This window comes from Ambystoma mexicanum, chromosome 11 (genome assembly GCF_040938575.1).
Source record: "Ambystoma mexicanum isolate Mex_15411 chromosome 11, UKY_AmexF1_1, whole genome shotgun sequence".
NCBI classification, from domain to species: domain Eukaryota; kingdom Metazoa; phylum Chordata; class Amphibia; order Caudata; family Ambystomatidae; genus Ambystoma; species Ambystoma mexicanum.
The window spans coordinates 756,854,782-756,872,941 of NC_090934.1; the positions used below are offsets into that span (position 1 = coordinate 756,854,782).

Sequence of the window (18,160 nt, forward strand, 5' to 3'; positions counted from 1 at the left end):
TCTTTCTTGCACAGCCAGGCCAGCAGCCTGCTCGGCCTGTCAGCTTCTGTGTGCCCTGTTAGTCTTAGTGGTATAATCAAATTTGGCTAGTCTGTCCCATCCCAGTGAGCATTTAGCTCTAAGTGTTTTGAGGGTGTCCTCTCTTTGGTGTGTGTTCACCGGGGCTGCCTCCGATTGCTCAATCTCTTGCTCCCACTGGTCTAATTCGGCCCGGAGCTGTTTTCTGATGCCTCACGCTTTAGCTTTGATTTCCCCCCTGGTTGTTACCTTTAGGGCGTCCCACATTGTACTCAAGTGTTCGACACTTCCGGTGTTCACTTCTATGAAGTTATCTAAAAAGTCGTGTAGTTCTTCCCTGAACACTGGATCTCCCAGGGCGTCTGTCGGCATCCTCCACATGGGTATAGGGGGTCTAGGGCCAGCGTGATTCCACTCTATTAAGAGTGGTGCGTGGTCCGAGATGGTTCTCCCTAGGAATTTTGCGCCGTCTATTTGTGATAGGTGCTCTTTGCTTACGAATACATAATCCAATCTTGTATGGAGATCATGTGTGGGGGAGAAGAACGAGTATTCCCGGGCGTCTGGGTGTTGTTCCCTCCACGTGTCGGCCAGGTCTAATCCATCTACTAATAAGGACAGGGCCGCTATTGCTGTTGAGGGACCTTTCGGGTGGGGCTGGGACCTATCGAGTATGGGGTCTCGTACACAGTTGAAGTCCCCCCCCCAAAAAAAGATCCCGTGCCTGTATGGTGCAAGTTTAGGGTACATCGAGTTCAGATATGCCGGAATGTTAGTGTTGGGAAGGTAGGAGTTCACTATACATACCTCTTCTTGTTCTAGTCGGCCCCGCGTTATCACAAACCTGCCCTCCGGGTCAACTTCCGACTTAATTAAATGGAATTGGGGTTGAGGGTGAATCCAGGTGTATACTCCTCTAGAAAATTTGGAGTAAGTGGTTCCAATTCCTTGTCCTCCCCAATGCTCGCATAGTCTGGCCAGCGAGTCCGCCGTGCAGTGTGTCTCTTGTAACAGTGCTATTTGCACTCCTTTTCTGTTCAAGTAGGACTTAATTCTGTTTCGGCGTGGATAAGTTCCTAGGCCCCTTACATTCCAAGATATTATTTTTATTCTAGTCGACATGGCGTGTTAAGAGGGTGTCCATTGGTTCCGTCGTGCAATCACCTACTTCTTCCGTTTGTTCGTCCAGTTTCGGCTCTCCCTCTCCCTGCTCGTCCTCTCCGGCCTCTTCTGTTGTTACTCTTGGAGACTTTTTAACTTGGGTAACTCCCATTATGTACATGGAGAAAACAAACCAAACAACTCTAACTGTCCCTAGCAGTTGCTTCAACGTGCAGCGCTCAGGGGGTCCCGAGCCTTCCAGGCCAGTCCTGGCCTTCCGGATCAGGTAGTGTGTAGACAGACTGCCTGCACAGTTTTCGGTGGGGTGGGTCGCTTTTCTTTCTTCTGTGTGTTCCTCCGAGCTCCTGTCCGATCTAGCTTAGATCTCAGTAGGACTCAAAATATGGTGCGGTTGTCTGCTTTATGCATTCCTGTGGGGTGGTCTCTGTTTTCTTCTTGCCGTGGCAGGTGCGTGGTCAGCCCAGATTCGGTTGTGGTGGTTCATCTTTGCCCTCAGCCAGGTTATTGTGTTCTAGCCACATGTTTGCTGCAGCTGGGGTCTCAAGGAATATCGCTCTTCCTTTATATAAAACCTTGAGGCGCGACGGGTATAGCAACATGTACTTTAGGTTGTGCTTCCGTAATCGTGCTTTTATTGGGATAAAAGAGTTCCTTGCTCGTTGCACTGTGGGGGTGTAGTCTGGGTACATGACTATTGCCGCATCGTTTCTCTTGATCTCTCCGCCTTCTCTAGAGTACCGCAGTATGATTTCCCGGTCTCGGAAGTTCAGAATTTTGGCGATGATTGGGCGTGGATGTGAGCCGGGTGGGGGGTGCTTCTGGAGGGATCTGTGGGCTCTTTCTACGGAAAACCCTTGGGAGAGGTTCCCTGGACCAATTTCTTGTAGCAGCAGTGTTTCGATAAATTCCGTCGGGTCCGAGCCCTCCATGTCTTCAGGGACCCCCAGTATGCGTATGTTATTTCGGCGGGCTCGACCCTCGGCATCCTCGGAGCGCGCCTCCAGCCTGGCCACCTTCTGTTCTAGATCCTGAACTTTTGTTTTTAGGTCTTGGGTGTTCTCCACATTGTCTTGTAGGGTAGTTTCCGCCGCTGTGACCCTTTCCGTTAGGTTTCGGGCATCTTGACGCATAAGCTGTATGTCTGATTTCACTTCTTCAATCTTTCCTTCGACCGACGTGCGGAGGGCTGCTATTGCTTGTAGGACTTGTGTGTATTTGAGATCATCTTCTTGCTGGGGTGGCTCTTCCGGTGCCTCCCGATCTGGTTGTGTTTGTCTTTGGGGTCTGACTGTTGTGAAGGAGTCCATCGTGACCAGTTTCGGTTTGCCTCTAGGGGGGGGACATCCCACGTTTCCAGGCTCGCCGCCTCGTGTGTCCAATCTGGTTCTGGAGGGTATGTAGGCCTCTCCTTCGGTCCCTGGCTTGTGGTATAGTACGTGTGTCGCCAGGTGTGATCTGCTGGGTGTGATCCCCTATCAGTTGGTGCCGAGCGGCCCGGATCTGACGCTGCCCTGGCGACCCACCTTCGTTCAGAGCAATTCAGGGTGGTCCTTTTGTTGATTTTGGCCTCGCCTCCTTTAGTTCACTGGTCTCGATGGTCTCACCTCGCCGTTGATTTTGTTTGCTGCGATAACTGCCCTAGGGGGCAACAGTCCGACAATGTATTGCCACGCCCTTTACCCACCAGTGCGACCGTATGTTGCTCTTTGGTAAGATGGCGTTGGGTGCAATTAGGTTTCGGGAGCTTGCGGGTTCCCGCTCTTTCCCCGCGTTAGCGCTGGGCTTCAGGTGGGGTGGCGGTGTCCAGCTGAGTTTCAGAGGGTCTCAGGGAGAGTGCCCCTCACCCTGAGTTCAGACGGTGTGTTGGGGCTCCACGGCTACAGTGGGGCAGGCTTCTGTCCGTTGCTGGGTCCTGTCGGAGCGGTGTTCCAAATGGGTGTCCTTAATTTTCTACAGCGTGGGCAACCCGGGGCTTGTTGCGAGATGGGTCGGGTAGCCCAGTTTTTACCATCGGCGCTCCAATGTCGGCCCTTGGGGATCCCTCTGGAGTCGGCGGGCTCCTTCCCAGGTCGCCTCCAGTTGGAGTCGTTTGTGTTTCGGCACAGGTCCGTAGGCCACGCCTGTTACCCCCGTCGCGTGGGTCTCCTGATGGGGCGCTTGCCTCCCAGTTGCGCGATGTGTGGGGGGGGGGACCCGTGGCTCTCCCCCTCTCCCCGAGTCCCTGGTACCTGGCTGGGTCTTTTCGCTCCGCCAGCCACCGCCAGTACGCCTCTGGTTCGTCCCGCCGTCGATGGTGCTCCCCCCTCCGCAGTCCGCCCCGACTCCTCCGGGCGGCTGGTTCCTTTTCAGCCGCTCGGCGTTTCTCACTTCTCGGCGGAGCTCCTCTTCTGACGTGGTCTCCGCAGCCCTTCAGCACCTTCCAGTGAGCGGACCGGGCTGCGACCAGGGGGCAGGCGAACCACCGCCGTGCTTCTACGGATACCGATTCCCTCGCATCCGTCACGCCGTATGCGCCGCCATCTTGCGGGACACAGGGGCTCGGCTTCGCGTCCCGCGTTATTGTTCTTCCCTACTCCGATTCTCCGCGGGAGCAGGGTCAAGTGCTGGAGGCCGGTTCTCCTTAGTGGATTTTATGTTTTCGCCGTCGTGCAGACAATTTCAAGGCGATAATTCAGGTATTGACAGGATCACGGACCGGAGCTCCGCGGAAGCCCGACTTTACTGCATGCGTGCTGACCACGCCCCTCCGGGTCTATATTGCTATTAGTACATCTTTGGGACAACAACCCATCTCTTCCTCCTAACACTCTCCCTCCTGCCAGCAGTTCCTCCTTTGCTGTTTTTTTGTGTGTTTTAAGCTCCCCATTTGATGCGGGTGAAAAAGGCCTTCCCTTAGTTGCAAAGAGCTTCTGTGGCACCTGATTGGTCTGAAAATTCCAAATGTTAGGGCAGAATTCAGTTTTTGGGGTTCTGGCACCTTATCTTTGAGTCCCCTAAATCGTTTGCTGGCTTCCTTGTTATTGTGACTTTTCTTTAGTAGCCAAAGCTTCCAGTGCAACACTCTTTTTTGGTGTGCTGTGCTTAGTAGCCCGTTTGGCTACCAGGTCAGGTGTGCTATTTAAGCATCCCATTTTGTGGTGTAGTCACCTTACCGAATTAGTAGCCCATTGCATTTATCAGGTAGCCATTGCGGTACTAATACATTGTTTGAGCCCTAATACCAGCTATTTTCTTTTGAACCATACCTATCTGTACCACTAGACATGAACAAAATTACTGTTTTGCAAACAAAGACTCACCCTGAGACCGTAAAGTTACCCTTGTTTTCAGTTTCAACTGGTATCTGCTGGCTTGAAGTCCTCTAGACCTTCCAATCTACAACCAGTGTGGGTGGGATAGTGTGTTTAATGGTTTTTGGGGGAGCCAGATTGGCTGGCCACCAAACCTTTTCTGTTCTGCCTGTTTATGTGGTTGGATGATTGGCTTAGGCCAGCTCTGGGTGAATGTGTTATCAGTGGCCCTGTACATTCCCCACAACTTTTGTCCAAGAACCCTCACTGCTCTTCCTCAGCTTTCTGCCATTATTTTAGCTGGTGGACTGGCTGTTCATTAGTTTGACAACTTTCCTGTAAAATCCTTTAGACCGAAGCAAGCCCCTTGAGGTGGGGAGTATTTGTATTTTATTTTATTAATAGAGCGTTTTTGCCGAAGCGCTTTGACAAATATTAGAAGCAACGACAGTACAAATAACAACAAAGAAAAGGAAAAATCAGGGAAACTGAATTAAGTTTGGGATAATGATTGAAACAGATGGGTTTTGAACTGCGTCCAAAAAACATGCAGAGAGGGAGAGAAAGATAATTAATATGTTTGGGAGCAAGAAGCACAAATAAGCCGAAGCAAGAGGAATCACAGGGTGAGACTGAGAATGGAGATTGGGTGCGGAACGTATAAAGAAACCAAAGGGCAGAGGTAGGGTGAGGGGCAAGACAGTGGAGAGATTTGAAAACACAGCATAGAAGGTTGAGATCAAATGAGAGAAGGGAAGCAGAGATGAGACAAACTATGAGATGGGAACGGGGCAGGAGCTGAAACAATGTGGATAGCACAGTTAAAGAAAGAACCCAAGGGGGCAAAATGAGAAGAGGGAAGGCCAAGAAAAAGTTCAGAACAGTAATTGAGTCGGGGCGGGGAAAGCTAGTGAGTAGACGAGAAGCTTTGTGGCTGAAAAGAGAGGAATGGTCGAGTGTGACGAAGATTAAAGTGATCATAGCGAGCAGAATGAGCAGTAGTAGAGGAGGAGAGAGAGAGGGGTTAAAAATGACCCCAGGATTGCCAGCAGAAGAGGAAAAAGGAAGCAAAGTAGGAAATAAATACCAGATGGCTGGGAAGAGAGAGAAGGGGAGGTGGAAGGAAAGTAGAGGATCTCACTCTTACGATTGAGGTGGAGAAAACAAGAGACAATCTAGGTCTTAACACCAAATGGGCAAGAGGAAACAGTGTTGTGAAGAGAGGGAAGGAAGGAAGAGAAGGAGAAAAGGATTTATGTGTCCTCAGTGTAGAAATGACATGAACGATTAAAGGAGCTAGTTAGCGCAGAAAGAGGAATGGTATAGAGAGATACAAGAAGGGGGCCATGGGCAGAGCCTTGGAGTACCCCAAAAAGAAGTGGACAGGAAGAAGACTGCTGCCCAGCCCACGAAACCGAATAGGATCATTTAGAGAGATAAGATGCAAAACACTTGAGGACAGACCCAGAAAGAACCAATGAAGAAAGAGAAGATCTAAGACTAGGGTGATCGATAGTATCAAAAGCCGCAGCCAGATCAAGGAGAATAAGAATAGATGATAGTTTTCTGTGCATAGTAAAAAGAAGAGAGTTAGAGACGTGTAATAAAGCAGATTCCATAGAGTGAGCAGAACGAAAGACAGACTGCAGATGAGGAAGAATAGAATGAAGGTGGAGATAAGGGGAGATGTGAGAATAAACACCCCTCTCAAGAAGTTCACATAAGAAAGGAATGAGAGGAATTGAGCAGAAATTGGATGAGAGAGAAGCGTCAAAGATAGGTTTTTAAGAATAGGAATGAGAAGAGCATGTTTTAAAGGAAGAAGGAAAAATAGAGGATGTCAAGGATAGATTCAGCTGTGAGGTAGGGAATCAGAGGTGAGTAAATGGAGGAAGGCATCTGGTCTGAAGGAGAGGCCATGGGGTGAGCACATGCCAAGTAAGCAGAGGTATCCGATTCAGCAAGAAGAACAAATGAAGATGAAGACGGAAGGGAAGGAGAACAAGAAGGTGGAGCAGCAAGAGAGGATAGTGAAGAATCAGTGAGCAAGGAAGGAGCAGGAGAAGAGGAAGAAGGGATAGGTATTGAGAAAATGGAGCGCAGAGATGTGACTTTGGAAGGGAAAAAAATGGCAAAGTCAGTAGCCAAATGTTTAGACTACAGTGCAGAGTCTGGAGGGCGAGGGGAAAGACTCGAGTTGAGTAACTGAAATAAGTGACAAGGAAGATGACATGGTGAAAGAGTATGCTTCGAAAAGTATTGTGTTTTAGCAGAATGAAGCCGAGAATCATAGAAAGAATGAAGAGAAGATAGAGAAGATCATCCGGTGAAATTAGATTTCTTCCATCTGCGTTCAGCTTTGCGGAGAGCGGCGGTTAGCCAGGGCTGAGAAAGTTTTAGAGAGGGAGTAAAAGTATGGCAGGGAAGGAGGAATCTAGAGTAGAGTGCAGAGACGGGGCAAAAAGAGTAGATGCACCATCTACAGAAATAGAGAAGTCATTGATAGGAGGAAGAGTAGAAGAACGAGAAGAGAGAAAAGACGAACAGTTGAATGAGCAGAGATTGCGGCGTAGAGGGGGGAGAAGAAGACAGTGTAGAGGGAGGAAAGAAAACATAAAATGATCAGACGAGTAGGTAGGGTAGGATTGAACAGGAGTGTCCCAAGCAAAAGGAGCGAATATTAAGTCTAGGGAGGAGCCAGACGAATGGGAATGTGTAGTTGGAACAAATGAAAATAATTTGGCTAGGAAAGAAGTGGAAAAGGGTAGTGTCAATATCAAGGTTAAAGTTGCAGAGAGGAATTAATGGAGAAGACAGGGAAAGAAGAAAAGATGCAAGAGAGTCAAGATCCACAAGGAATGAAGAAGGTGGGCCCGTTAGTCGATGGAAAATAAGAAAAGAGACAGAGAGAGGACGACAGAACTGGGGAAAATGATATTCAAAAGATGAGAAAAACAGGAAGAGAATGTATAAGAGGGGCAAGAGACCCCTTGATGATTGGTACAGGATACCTGCATCTCCACCATGGGGATGGTGGCAGGGAAAATTGGCGAGAAAGGAAGTAAAAGAAGCAAGTGTGATATTGTCATGAGTCATCGAGGTCTCGGTGAGAGAGAGAAAATGAAAGTTGAAATGAAGAAACCGATCGAGAATAGAGTGAGACTTGTTACAGACGGACCAGACATTTCAAAGACCTATGGATAGGGATGGTAATGGGGAGGATGACAGTGGGGGGTGTAAGGGAGGCATGTTATCACAAGTATGACACTGACACGAAAGGTACAATTTGTAAAACCTGTATTGAAGTTTCAATGGGGTTGGAGAAACTCCTATGTTGCCCTGTAGTTAAGATAGGAGTAGTCTCGACCATCAAATAATAAACAAAACAGTCCTAGTTGAGTCTGTCAAATCAAAATGGCCTACACTAACAAAACCTAATGCCTGCCCTATATCTTGTACAAAAAGTCTGAAAAGGAGAATATGTATGCAAAGGAAAGTCAGTGTTCAAATATAAAGAATAAATGTGGCTGAGTCAGCTCTCCTCCCCACGTTGGGCAGCACAGAGTAAGGCGGTCCCTGTAGGCAAGATGACATACTCTGGCTCGTAACACAAAGGCAGTTCAATACGTGGATCGAGCCCCGCCTGGCCTTCCACGTTAAAGTCTTTCTTTCCAATTTTCAAAAACATTCACCAAACAGTTCACGTCGGTCCCCCTCTGTCGGGCTCAGACCTCTTAAAGCAAAAGTTCACATCGGTCTCCCTCAATCAGGCTCAGACCTTTCACGGCAAAGCAACACTTGCTGGGGTTTCCTTCTCTAACCTTCATTCTTCTCCTTTAGGGGTTCCCTTCCCCTAATCTATTACACCTTCGGTCTCCCTCTGTCAGACTCCGATCGTTTCCTGACATTGAAGACTTTAGAATGTGCTTGACCTTTTCCTCAGACCTCCGCAGGACCACTTTGACTTTCCAACTTGTAACTTATACTTCCATATCATTTGCCCCATTGCTTCCTGGTCTGCCTAGTTCACTGTATTCTGTACCAAAGTTCAACGTTCACCTTTTTACTCTCCCCTTTTCTCTGGGTCAATTTCAATCGCCTCACTTTTAGAGTTAGTTTACTTTATCGCTAAACGCTTTTCACCTTTCACAGAGACTTTCAAGTGGGCTGCTTGCTTTCACGGGACCACTATGTTACTCATTTTTGCTGACTTTACAGCTATCGTTACTTCAAGGTTCATTCACATGTTTGCCTTTCTGTGCGTCCCATCAACATACGTGCAGCCTTCAATTGCCCGATAATATTTTTCTACTTCAATCTTTCTTTAGCACACACCGGTCTCTCACGTTGCTTGCCAACTCACCAGCTGTGTGTTTCTTTTCTGTTCTGTGCTGCTTTGATTCTCGAGTCAAGGTTAATACCACAGGCTTGACCTCGCCTCCCCAACTCTGCCGTTCACCCCGGAGGGTCGCTTGCGTCCTTGAAACACAATGCAGCTTTCTTGTTTGGGACTCCGCCTTCTCCACGTGCCTTTCCCAGCCTTTTGAAGGCAACAACCTCTTGCAGGGAACTCCTGGGATACTCCACCCGTGGCTCTCGTCTCTCGGTCCGTTGCTCTGCTCCAGTAGGTTTGTCTTCGCCCTGGAAGTTCTGCTCTTACTCGTGTTCCAACTTGCTCAGAATGTGTCTCTGTGTTCAGTCTTTTATCCGTGTGAGGAGAGCTAATTGGTATCATATGTATGCACTTAGGTTAAAGTGCATGACTTCACCTGACCCAATTAGTAGAACATGTCAGCAGCATTATTACTCTGTCGCCCTCTTCCTCTGCCCAGTGTTTGTGTGGAAAGGGGAGGTGGGGAGTTGGGACATTGGAGAATCTTATGACATAGGAAGGATCATGGGTATGGGAAAGGGAAGAATACTGTGTCTCACCACCGGCTGCCTCACCCCCATTCCCCAAAGACCCTTCACCCAGGTGATCCTCCTGCACTGATCCACCCCCCGAACTGGATCCAATAGCAATGGCTGTCTCCTCGCCACCAGGAAGACAAGTCCCTGAGGACTAGCGGGTGAGACACTCTTTGGTTTCTCACAGGGGGTAAGAAAGGTTGGTAAGATTGCGAATACTTTGGGGCGCAGGGACATGTGGCCAATTAGAGAAATAATAGGTATGGAAGAGGGCATGAGGACTAGGAACAGGAGACTAGATACAGCAAACAGCAGGTGAGAATGGAGAGCCATGCTAAGAGGACGACAGCATCAGGAATAACGGAAGGTAATGAACTGAAGCTGCCAGCTGCAAACGGGGAGAGACCGTGCCCTTAGAGGGTTGCTCTTTGATTTGGACGCCGAGGGCAGGGAAACCCACAGGAATAGCAAATGTAGATGGAGTGGAACACATCTTCCTTGTTGTGTGACTTGCTGCTGACAAACCTCTCTTGTTGTTGCTCCCATCATGCAACAGTTTCTTACTGTCCTTGTGTGCTTACCTGGATCCTTGGTCGAGTTCTTCTATGCTCCTGTCACCTTCCTCTGAGATGCTGGTGCTTCTTCCTTATAGGTTGCCTTCCCAAGTGTCCTATTTGTTGCTCCTTTGGCCCGTCAGGATAACCGATGGGTGTGGATTCAAGTATCTTTGTTAGAAGTCCCAAGGACGACTATAATGACTTAAATGTGTCACCCAAACTCACTGTTATAGTGCCGTTCCTGGGCCGAAATTGCCACATTCACTACCCTGAGGGCTTGTCACTGGTTCCTGATTTAATCTTCAGATCCTTCATCAGGTGTTCCCTGGGTCAGGGAGTAGTGGGATTTTGAGCTGCCCACCCGACTCCCTTTTTCATTGATTGGCGCAGGATCTTGCAAAGAATCTCCCTTTGCATCCAGTTCTTCCCCACCTCCTGGTACTCGAAGCCTAGCCTGTAATTGTTCTTGGGGATCTCTCCCAGTGTCCCTTCTGGCTGGTTGCCCTGTCTGCTGTATCTGTCGAGTAAAAAAGGGAACTTACTTAAATTTCCACATAGCTGCGGCAAGACCTCCTAGGTTTGTCCCATTGTTTTCCGTCAGAAAATATTTGGTAACTCTGGAAACTCCTCCAAAGAGATACTTAGCTGTATATTAACATTTTACTGGGGTCTCCCTTGGCGTCTTCGAATTTCTGGGACAATTACGGACTTTGACACAATACCACACATTTTTCTATTCATTTCTGAATAATAATTCACTGCAGTTCCCTCTTTACCATTGAGTAGCATTGTGTATAATTAAACAATTGTATTACTTGTATTCTTTTTTGGGGTTTTGAAGACATTATGACCTGTTTTCACCCATCGATGATGTTGGGGAGAATTTTCAGTTTAGTGCTAAATTCCTCCCACCTTAGAGACTCCCAGCTCTTTTGCTGAACTGTGGAACATTGTATTTTTAATTCTATGTGCTATGTTTTTTCTGTGTTTCTTTCTTTTGGTTATGGAGTCTGACAAACTCTATAGTCATCATCTTTTACATTGTGTAACACAGTACCTTCAGTGCAGTGGCACAGGGAAGTCTTTTAAGATTTCCCAAAGGTTTAAATACCTTCTTTTGGGTAAACTACTGTTTCCAAGAGCAGTAAAGTGAAATTTACTTTATTTACATTTGTAACTTTCTAGAGCCAGCACACATAAAATAGGGTGTTGGAGGAGTTACTTGGCATCCCCTTTGTCTAGCTTCTCATACAACAATTGTATGTTATCCTTTCCTCGATGAATGGCTGGTGGCAGTGGTTTACTTTTAACTACTGTGGTGTGCTTTTACCACGGGCTGCTGTTGCAGCATCAGTAAAGCACCCAAGCGTGCAATTTTTGTCAAAATGGCTTTGGTCTTCTTTTTTCGGCATTTCTTCTTGGAAAGGTCCTTCTTGAGATTTACTCTGCGCTCCAAACCAGGTCTAGTCCCTTTGTTCGCTTTGCCTTTGGCGAGATTCACGAGTGAAGCCTGCCTCTATCTCCAGGGTGTCTGGTGCGGGCAGGAAGTGGGGGAGGTGCCCGAAACTCTCTGTGCTTAGTCTCCTAGGAGACCCAAATGCACTCTGTGCTGATTGGCCGGCTGACTGTCCGGCAAGAGCAGCCACCCTGATGGGTGACTGACAGCTGGGCTGGAATGAGTGGAAGAAAACCGCATAAAAGGAAATGCTTTTTGACTTGGAAGGCAGAGTCGACCACTGGACGAAGGAACCGAAGAAGAACTTGAGGACGGCTGCTGCAACTCCTGGACCGTTGGTTTGCCCGGTGAAGCCCTGCTGCTGTGCTGAAACTCCAGATTTGTATCGACCGAGAAGCCACTGCAAGGACGACTTATCCCTTTGAGTTTGTGGGACTAATCAACTCCAAACTAAGCCACCTGGACATCCTCTCTGAGCTGGTTGAATTTCCACAGAGTTGGTGCTGGAAACCGAAACGACAGGGAGAGGAACACCAGATTGTGTGCGTTACTTTTAAGCTGGCCAAGAGCTCCAGGAAGATCCTCCAGACACCCAGGAAGCAGGACTGACCGAGCCTGAGCCACCTCAACAGAGTGCTGGACCCCAGATGCAAGGAAAGTACATCTCGACACCCAAAAACGGCGGTGTTGCTATTTGCGGTAGATGCGAGGAGCTGAAATACCACTTGTTTGAAGATTGCCGGTTGCAGTCGGTGACCGTCCCATTGCAGTGCAGAAGTCCCTAGAAGTCCTCCCTCTTGTCACCACAACTAAGGTCCAGGAACACCAGGATATGCAGAGCTGCACAGGAACAGAAGTCATCTGCTGCACTTTTGTTCAACCTAAAGGTACTGTACAATCTAAGAGAACTTACCTCTTGTTGAGTAACTGCACTTGTTCTCTGTTGGTGAGACTTGCTGTGGTTGCTCTGAAGAGTTACTGACAGCTTCTTTACCTTGCAAGCCTAACCGCTTGTGGCCCTACTTTGAATTCTTCTTTTCTACAAAGACTTCTAAAAACATTATGCAAGACTTTTACCTACCTCTGAGAAGTGCTTCAGTTTCACCTAGACTTTTGCTCAATTGACTTTGGCTTAGCTTGTCTCCCTGAATGACTTTTCTTCCCTCTGTGAATGTGTTTGGTCTTCCTTCCAGGAAAGGGTTAACTAACTTTAGATTGGGGGGTTTTACAAAAAGTACTTACCTGCTTTAAGAATATTAGTGAGATCTCTTGTTGTGTCATAACCTTTCTCTTTGACAAACTCTTAAGTGTGATTCTAAATGCCAACAGTAGTATATTAATGTCCACAGTTTCCTAGTTACTAAAGTCACCTGAGGGTGTAGGAAGTATCTGTGTGCCATCCCAAAAGGGTATTTAGTGGTTTAAGAATATGAGTGTGTATTTTGAAGTGTATTTGTGTGTTGCTATCATATTGCCCCCTTCAGAAGGCTGCTTATTTTAATTGACTGATAAATAAATCAATAATTGTTTTCTCAAAAAACCTTGTGTGTAAGAGTTTATTTGAATACTTGTCACTGTGAATCTCTGTGTAACTCCCCTACAGCTCCCATTGACCCCTCTTGCGATCAGCCTGGCTGCTCAACACGCTATTAGCCTGTATAGTACAGACTTGTACCAACGGTTGGGTTCCTATTGCCAGGAGGTCAGGGTTGTTTTAGGGCACTCAAAGAGTACTTTATGCAATCTTGCCTAACAGCTGTTGCCTTATTTCTAATGATTTTACTGACTATTAGGGTTTTCCTACGTGTTTTAACCATGTTCCTCCCTTTTCTACTATCTTCATGTGGGTTCTATATTCATTCAGCGACATTGTTTTTTTGATAGGTTTTTGCCGAATTTGTTTTCCTAAAAACCCCATTGAAAATGTTTATTTTTATTTGTGGGGAGTCCCCCCCCAACCCCATCACCTATTAATTTTAAACTATTCCCTATCCCCTGACCACTTATATACCCTTACCCATAGCCCCCTATAATTTCCAATGGTTTTTTTCAACAAAATAATTGCCAAAAACCCATTGGAAAAAAACACAATGTATGAACGTCGTACCCTTTATGTGCACTTCTAATTTCATCTTAGCGCTGTTCTGTTAGACTGTGTGTCGTGTAAGGCTGCAGCTGTACGAGTCTGACACAGTGGTGTAAGCTTGTTATCAAAGACTTTTATTGTAGAAATAAAGAAAAGGAAAAATCTACCTTGCCCTATTTCGATGAGGGGTTGCCCTACTTCAACTGAAGCACTAAGGACTCTGTCAGGATGTCTCATTACATATTAAGTCTACCGTCCTGTGTCCAAACCTATTGACGTCCCTTACACTTAACTGGCTAAGGAAAAACTGGGCATCTACTTGATCCAGAGGGAGGCTTCTCTCGCTCTGAATACTGGCCTTTAAAGTTCAGTTTGTGGTGCGGAAACACAATGGCTGATTTCTTAAACACAATTCGCAAGTATCCATTCCCAAACATTGTGTTAAGTCTGGTTCAGTATCCCACCATGCTTGAGTATAGAACTTTTCTTTCTCCTTCCAACTCAAAACTGTAGCCGCAAGTCTGGTGAACTGTCCTGTCAGACTTGACCATCAACCTCAGATTTCCAACAAATGTCTCTTTCACGCGAGTCGCAGGCCCCTCTGGGTTGTTTCAGGTTCTCCCTGACTTGTTTAACAACTCTTCTCTTTCTTTTGTATGGGTCCCAGACCCACTTTATTTTCTATCAGGCTCTCCCTGACTTGTTCTGAGCCTTGGCCCCTTGACCATATATTTCTTTGCTCTCGTATGAGTCCCAGACCCTTGTGTTTGGCCTTTGTGGATCTTGTCCCACCTCTTGTAGGTCCCAGACCCTGCTGTGCTGCTTTTGTGGGTTCTCTACCCCAACTTTGTTCTCTAACCCACTGAACAGACATGGTGCACTTTCCTGACATCTACTGTTCCACATGTGATGTCTTACACAGTTTGTTTCAATTTTTTTTCCACTTGTTTTTCTCATGGTCCCCGACCCATCTACTTTTGTTTTACCTTTGTAGTTCATTTGAGTTCCAGACCCCTTTGAATTGGCTTCCCAGGACACTTGGTATACTCTCATGCCAAGTGTTTACTGATGCTATGTGCCTGTCTCTTTTTAGTCTTTCCCTTCTTGATTACGTTGGGGTCCCTGACCCATTTACTTGGGCTTTGCCTCGTGTGGTTCACTTGGGTTGCAAACCCCTTTGTATTGGCTTCCCATGACACTTGGTATACTCTGCCAAGTGTCTATGGATGCATCCTATGTCCATGACTTTATATTAAGATTGGGGTCCTTGACCTGTATTTTATCATCTGCTTTATCTTGTGTCATGTCCCTGACCCTCTTCAGGTTCCCCTTGCTCTGTTCCCAGCCCCTCTCATGGACCCAGGCAGCAACCGTAAAGTGCTTTCGGGCTCATACTGTGTGGCGTCGTCCTCTGGCTTCTCTGGGACTCTAGGTGAGCTTCTTCTGTCTTTCTCCGCTCTCGTCCACGTCCCTGCTCCTGCTCGTGCTTCAGCGAGTCTGGCTCCCCTTCTGGAGATGTGCCAAGTCCTCTGTTGACTTGCCTTCTGTTTGCTTTCTCGTGGACTGATGGATCTTGGCAGCAGTCTTAGAGACGTGGCTTCTCCCCACCGGCTTCCTGGTCACAAGCTGGTTCCCGTGCTTTTCCGTCTGCTGCATTCAAAGTTCACTCTCGGTTCCTCTTGGATGGCTTGACGAATGACATTGTCCCACTTCTAATTTGTATTCTTCATAACTAATAGGCAGTCTCTAGTAACTAGCCTATGTGTGATGGTTTCCATGGGTATTCTTCCTTATAACATCCTTCCTCCCTCGTCACAGTACTGTACTGATGATCATCACAAAGTTTAGTAGCACTCCTTTTCGTCTCAGTACTTTCCTGTGACTTGATTTCCTTAATACTACAAAAATAGACGGAGGTTTAGGGGACCACAGGGTACGAGTGGGGTGAAAGGAAAGAGGAGACGCAGATGAGGGAGGGGAATACCACGTTCTCCCAAAGTAATTGTCACTGGTTACTTGGAGGGCTTCCCTCCACATGCGATTCACCCCAGGGGAACTATCGGTTAGTGGCCTCACCTCTCTTGCTTCATGGGAAGGGGCCTCTCCAACGGAAGCAGTCACAATACCCTGGGATTCGTCACAATGGGGTATGAAAAGAACAGTATTCATCCCATGTTTTGGCTAGGATTTCATCACTATGTATCTCACCTGTTTATAGGAGTACTTTTTCTCCTGCCCCTTTAATATCCTAAGGTGTGGGTATTCTGCCACCACATACTATTCCTTCTGGCTTTTGTGATTGGTGGGGTCATGTCCAAGGCCCCTCACTGGTTTTATGATATACTGTCGATCTCTTTTATATTGCCCAGTGTTTATAAATCTCATGTTGTTTGTGTATTACTATAATATAGGCTGTATATATTTTATCAGTAAATCTGTGTAGTGTCTTCTCTTGTGTAATATATTGGGCCTAACTGTATCTAGCTGCCAGGTCACCCCCCCCCCCCCAAGAGTAAAACAGTACTGTTCTACCATGTTACCAATTGAGAGATTTTTGGTCTAACTTGTTTTCCTTCTTCGAATAGATTTCTTCACACGCCTCGCCACAGGGCTTTGGAAGAATCTCCCTTACCCCAATGAAAGTGGTAATACTTATTTTTGTATTTAGATTAACAAAAACAGCGGAATTATGGAAGCTTCCAGGATCATGAATTTGTATCAGTTTATGCATCTATATAAAGATATCACGAGTCAAGCAGCAGAGGTGTTCACGCGACATAAGGCTAACACTGAAGGTACTGCGGAAAGCCTTTCACCAGATTCCTCCTGCCAAGCTAGTATCTGGATGGGAAGGTATGGCACATTATCACAGCAGGTTTTTGTTATTAATATTGTTATCTCAGTGCTTTTTACCAAAGCTTCAATGTGCCTAAAAGTGTACTTTGTATTAATTATTTAATTATTGAAGGAGATCACAAATCCACAACGGAATGAAACCTGCATTGTGGAAAAGTTCAAGAAAACATTTCTTTGAGCCTAAGGATACTAGAAAACACAATGTGCATATTAATAGCATAATTGACCTTGAAGATGGCAAATCTGGATGAGCTAGTCTGAAAGCTTGGAACACGAACTGTACCCGTTGATACAAGCCTGCTTTGTAATCATTTGATGGACCGCACCCTCCTGTACAAATCTTTTTCAGTACATGTTTTGCAACAAATTGAGGTGTTTTGCAGGCCCCCAATTTCGCTACCTAATCTAAACCTGCACTTTACGTTCCCTCTATCTGGAGGCAGTGCTGGCAACAAGCTGTATATCGGGAGCGTGCCTCTGCGTGGGAGTGTGCCCAGGATCTGAAGAGCCTTTTCATCAAACACATCCCGCTGGAGGCAGGGTACACCTTTGATACATTCGGATAAGAGCTGGCATGGGTCTCTCCTAGTCCGGGAGATGTCCCTAGATATTGGGCACTTGGGGGGTGGTACAACTCTGTGGTGGGTACAGCAGCGCACCATATGACCCCTTTTCTCAGCGACCATTGTTTTTGTTTGTTTACATTCTGGCCAAGTTGTATGCGCTCAGAGTGCATTATGTTCGAAGTGGGCTGCCAAAATGAAAACGCCACCTGGGAATTTTGGCCGGTGCTAATGGCGATATATACGACATCAGCTTGCTATATCGGATTGTAATGCCACCTTCAGCACTGATAAAAAAAAAAAAACCTCAAACTCTGCTTGCGGACCGTTACTGGATGATACAACCTAATTTTAAAATTAGAATATCAGTGTGTCCTTTGAAATCGTTGGAGAGTGATCGGGCTAAAATCGTTGGTAAAAATACTTCTATTTGGCCTTCTTTACCATGTACCCAGCTCCTGCCTTTACCTCTTCCCCTGCTAAACTTAACTTGTACCTCTTCAGAGAACATGGAGACAGCGGCTAAGATGTATATCTGGTGAGGAGAAATGGCAGAATATGAGAACACTCATTGTTATACAATCATTTACAGGTTCCCGCTCTGCTGCAATGCAGACATGCCCTAGTTTTTAAGAAAATGTGTCCAGACCACGTCATGCCCGTTTTTTTACCTCATGCAGCCTACGTTTTTAAATGAAATGGCCTACTATGATGCATGCAAACGTAATGATATTTCTTCGGTCTTTCAGCAGGTCTCAGATTTTTTTTTATTCTTAACCAGGTTTGTTTGTTGTTCATAGTGTATTTGTTTTTAAGTCTCACATTGTCCTCTACAAATCTACTCGTGCTTGCAGAACCCTCATGTGCTGGTAAATCTATGTTATCAATACAAATGGCTCTTACTTACTCGAAGTCTAGTTGAGTAGATTACAGGCCATCCAAGGTACTATCTTAGCTGATCTTGACTGGGATCCTCTACTTGCTGTTTATAAACGCGTGGGTGGCCTGTATCAATTTCATTTGTGCCAAATTTGCTGTGCCTACTCTGTCGGGTGGCGCCACCTCTATGAATCCAGCTCTCACTGAAGAGCTTCCCAGTGATGCTTTGTCTGCTTTTCATAGAGCGCTGAGGCAGTCCCCCATTTAAACATGGCTACTAAGGGAGAGCACTCCAGAGGTTGTGCCTTATTCTGCGCCCTCACTATCTTTTCCACCAGGGCCAGTTCCTGACTGGCTCAAGGCATCACCACAGGGATCAGATCTCACACCTTAAAAAGAAATCTGACTTCATGCGGCTGACTTGG

General features: G+C 46.7%; 1 protein-coding gene across 1 annotated transcript in view; it reads left to right on the forward strand.

The window, feature by feature from the left end:
* Nucleotides 1-18,160, forward strand: part of RNF141 (ring finger protein 141) — a 473,212-nt gene that overhangs the window by 276,784 nt on the left and 178,268 nt on the right. The window contains exon 4 of the mRNA XM_069623656.1: nucleotides 16,106-16,290. Within this exon, the coding sequence (XP_069479757.1) occupies nucleotides 16,106-16,290 (185 nt within the window). The remainder of the gene's footprint in view (nucleotides 1-16,105; nucleotides 16,291-18,160) is intronic.